This window comes from Dipodomys ordii, unplaced genomic scaffold (assembly GCF_000151885.1).
Source record: "Dipodomys ordii isolate 6190 unplaced genomic scaffold, Dord_2.0 Scaffold11043, whole genome shotgun sequence".
NCBI classification, from domain to species: Eukaryota; Metazoa; Chordata; class Mammalia; order Rodentia; family Heteromyidae; genus Dipodomys; species Dipodomys ordii.
The window spans coordinates 1-2,062 of NW_012278255.1; the positions used below are offsets into that span (position 1 = coordinate 1).

Here is a 2,062-nt window from a genome sequence, read left to right on the forward strand (position 1 = left end):
GGGGGGGGAGAGGGAAAAATGAAGGTGGGGGCTGGGAAGTTGGCTTAGTGGTAGAGCACTCGCCTTGCATGCTTAAGGCCCTGGGTTCGATTCCTCAGCACCACAAAAGCAGAAAAAAAAAGCCGGAAGTGGTGCTGTGGCTCAAGTGGTAGAGTGCTAGCCTTGAGCTGAAGAGCTGAGGGACAGCGCCCAGGCCCAGAGTTCAGACCCCACGACCGGACCCCAAAAAAAAAGAAAAATGAAGGTGGTCTGGCTTCCCAATGCCATCTCTTTTGCCTGCTTAGGAGTTGTGCTGGGCCGTGGGGGTGGTGCCATCGGCCATATGCTGCTGCCCTTCCGTCTGGGCCTGGGAGGTCCCATCGGTTCAGGCCACCAGTTCTTCCCTTGGATTCACATTGGGGACCTGGCAGGAATCCTGACCCATGCCCTTGAAACAAGCCGTGTGCATGGGATCTTGAATGGAGTGGCTCCAGCCTCCACCACGACTAATGCTGAGTTTGCCCGGGCCTTGGGTGCTGCTTTGGGCCGCCCAGCCTTCATCCCTGTCCCCACCTCTGTAGTGCAAGCTATCTTTGGGCGGGAGCGTGCCATCATGCTGCTGGAGGGCCAGAAGGTGGTCCCCCGGCGGACACTGGCCAGTGGCTACCGATATTCCTTCCCAGAGCTGGGGACTGCCCTGAAGGAAGTGGTAGCATCGTAAGTAGGGAGGTTCACAGCAGGAGGTGAGGCTTGTGCCCAGTAGATACTGTGAATAGGTGCAGGTGATTCTTAGGGAGGCTTCTCCCACAACTTTCTTCCCCATTGTGCTGTTGCTCCATCTTATTGAGAAACTCCACAGCTAGTCATGAAGTTCAGACCCTGACCTCTTCAGCTCCTTGTAAAAGAATGCCCAAGTCTGGTTTCTCTACATGGTTGTCCCAATTCTTTAAGTTATATAGAGACTGCTTTGCACTTTTGGCAATAAAGATAAATTATCTCACTAGCTTCAGTTTATCTCTTTAGCCAGATCCTCCTGGATATTTCAAGGATGTCATCTTAGATGACTCTTCCCTGCATGGGTTCTTTAAAGTTATAATAAGTAATATTCTCCTCACCCTTTCCTTTCTTGGTTAATGTTATCAAAAGAGTTGGTCACAAATAGGAAGTATGAAATTAGGATAAAGGTAGAGAGTAGGAATAATGACAACCCTGCAAACCTGTTCACAGAACACCATCAAGATACCAGCAAAAGAAGGGACAAAGACCCAGTATAGGTCACCTTCAACTTCTATCACAAAGGCAGTAGTAGGTAAAGCCAACTCTCCTGACTGTAAGAAGGCTATGATTGCCTCTCATCTGATTAGGGCCACTTCAGTGGACTAGGGCCCTCAGCACAAAAGGGCAGAAGATACTTCTGGCCTATTTACTGTATACCAACCACGTGGAAAGTGAAAAGGGCAGGTAACTAATCATGAATTACAAACTCAACCCTATCAGGAAAAAAATAAATTAGAAGTGCTCATCTAGAACCTTCTTTACCTAAAGTTGTTATAACTGCCACAACTTAGCCAGAAGCAATTCCCCCAGTTCAGACCAAATTAACCCATCTCCTTTCTTTCCCAGGATACTGGAGAATTTCCCTGACCAAACTGTCTAGTACACCTGCCCAAGTCAATATGATCTAGCTATGTAAATCTTAAACAAGAGCAAAAATACTGGGACCAAAGACCCTTTTCCCCCATCATGCAACTCCCTGTACAGTATTCAAGTCCCTGTGCCAGTGAAGGAAGTAGAAGTCAGAGCCTAAAAATTGGATCTTATTCAGGAACTTGATACAGGGCACAAACAGAACAGAATCCAGGGACGTCCATTCCATCTTCTCTCTTAGAAAACTCTAAGAAGTGGCTGGCTCTGTATTATTCTAGGGCATGACTTGCCTCAAAGGAAGAAGTAACAAAAGCATATTTTAGTCTATGTTAGAACTACTGATTAAGGGCTGGGAAGGTGGCTCAGTGGTAGAGCGCTTGCCTTGCATGCATGAGGCCCTGGGTTCAATTCCTCAGCACCACATAAGCAAAAAGAA

The 2,062-nt window shown here is 47.7% G+C and overlaps 1 protein-coding gene across 1 annotated transcript; it reads left to right on the forward strand.

Moving 5' to 3' along the window:
- The first annotated feature begins 6 nt into the window (after positions 1-6).
- Positions 7-982, forward strand: LOC106002454 (epimerase family protein SDR39U1-like). The gene is made up of 2 exons (XM_013037328.1): positions 7-24; positions 245-982. Exons 1-2 carry the CDS (start codon positions 19-21, stop codon positions 698-700), a joined length of 462 nt encoding a protein of 153 aa, XP_012892782.1. The 5' UTR covers positions 7-18; the 3' UTR covers positions 701-982.
- The last annotated feature ends 1,080 nt before the right edge of the window (positions 983-2,062 follow it).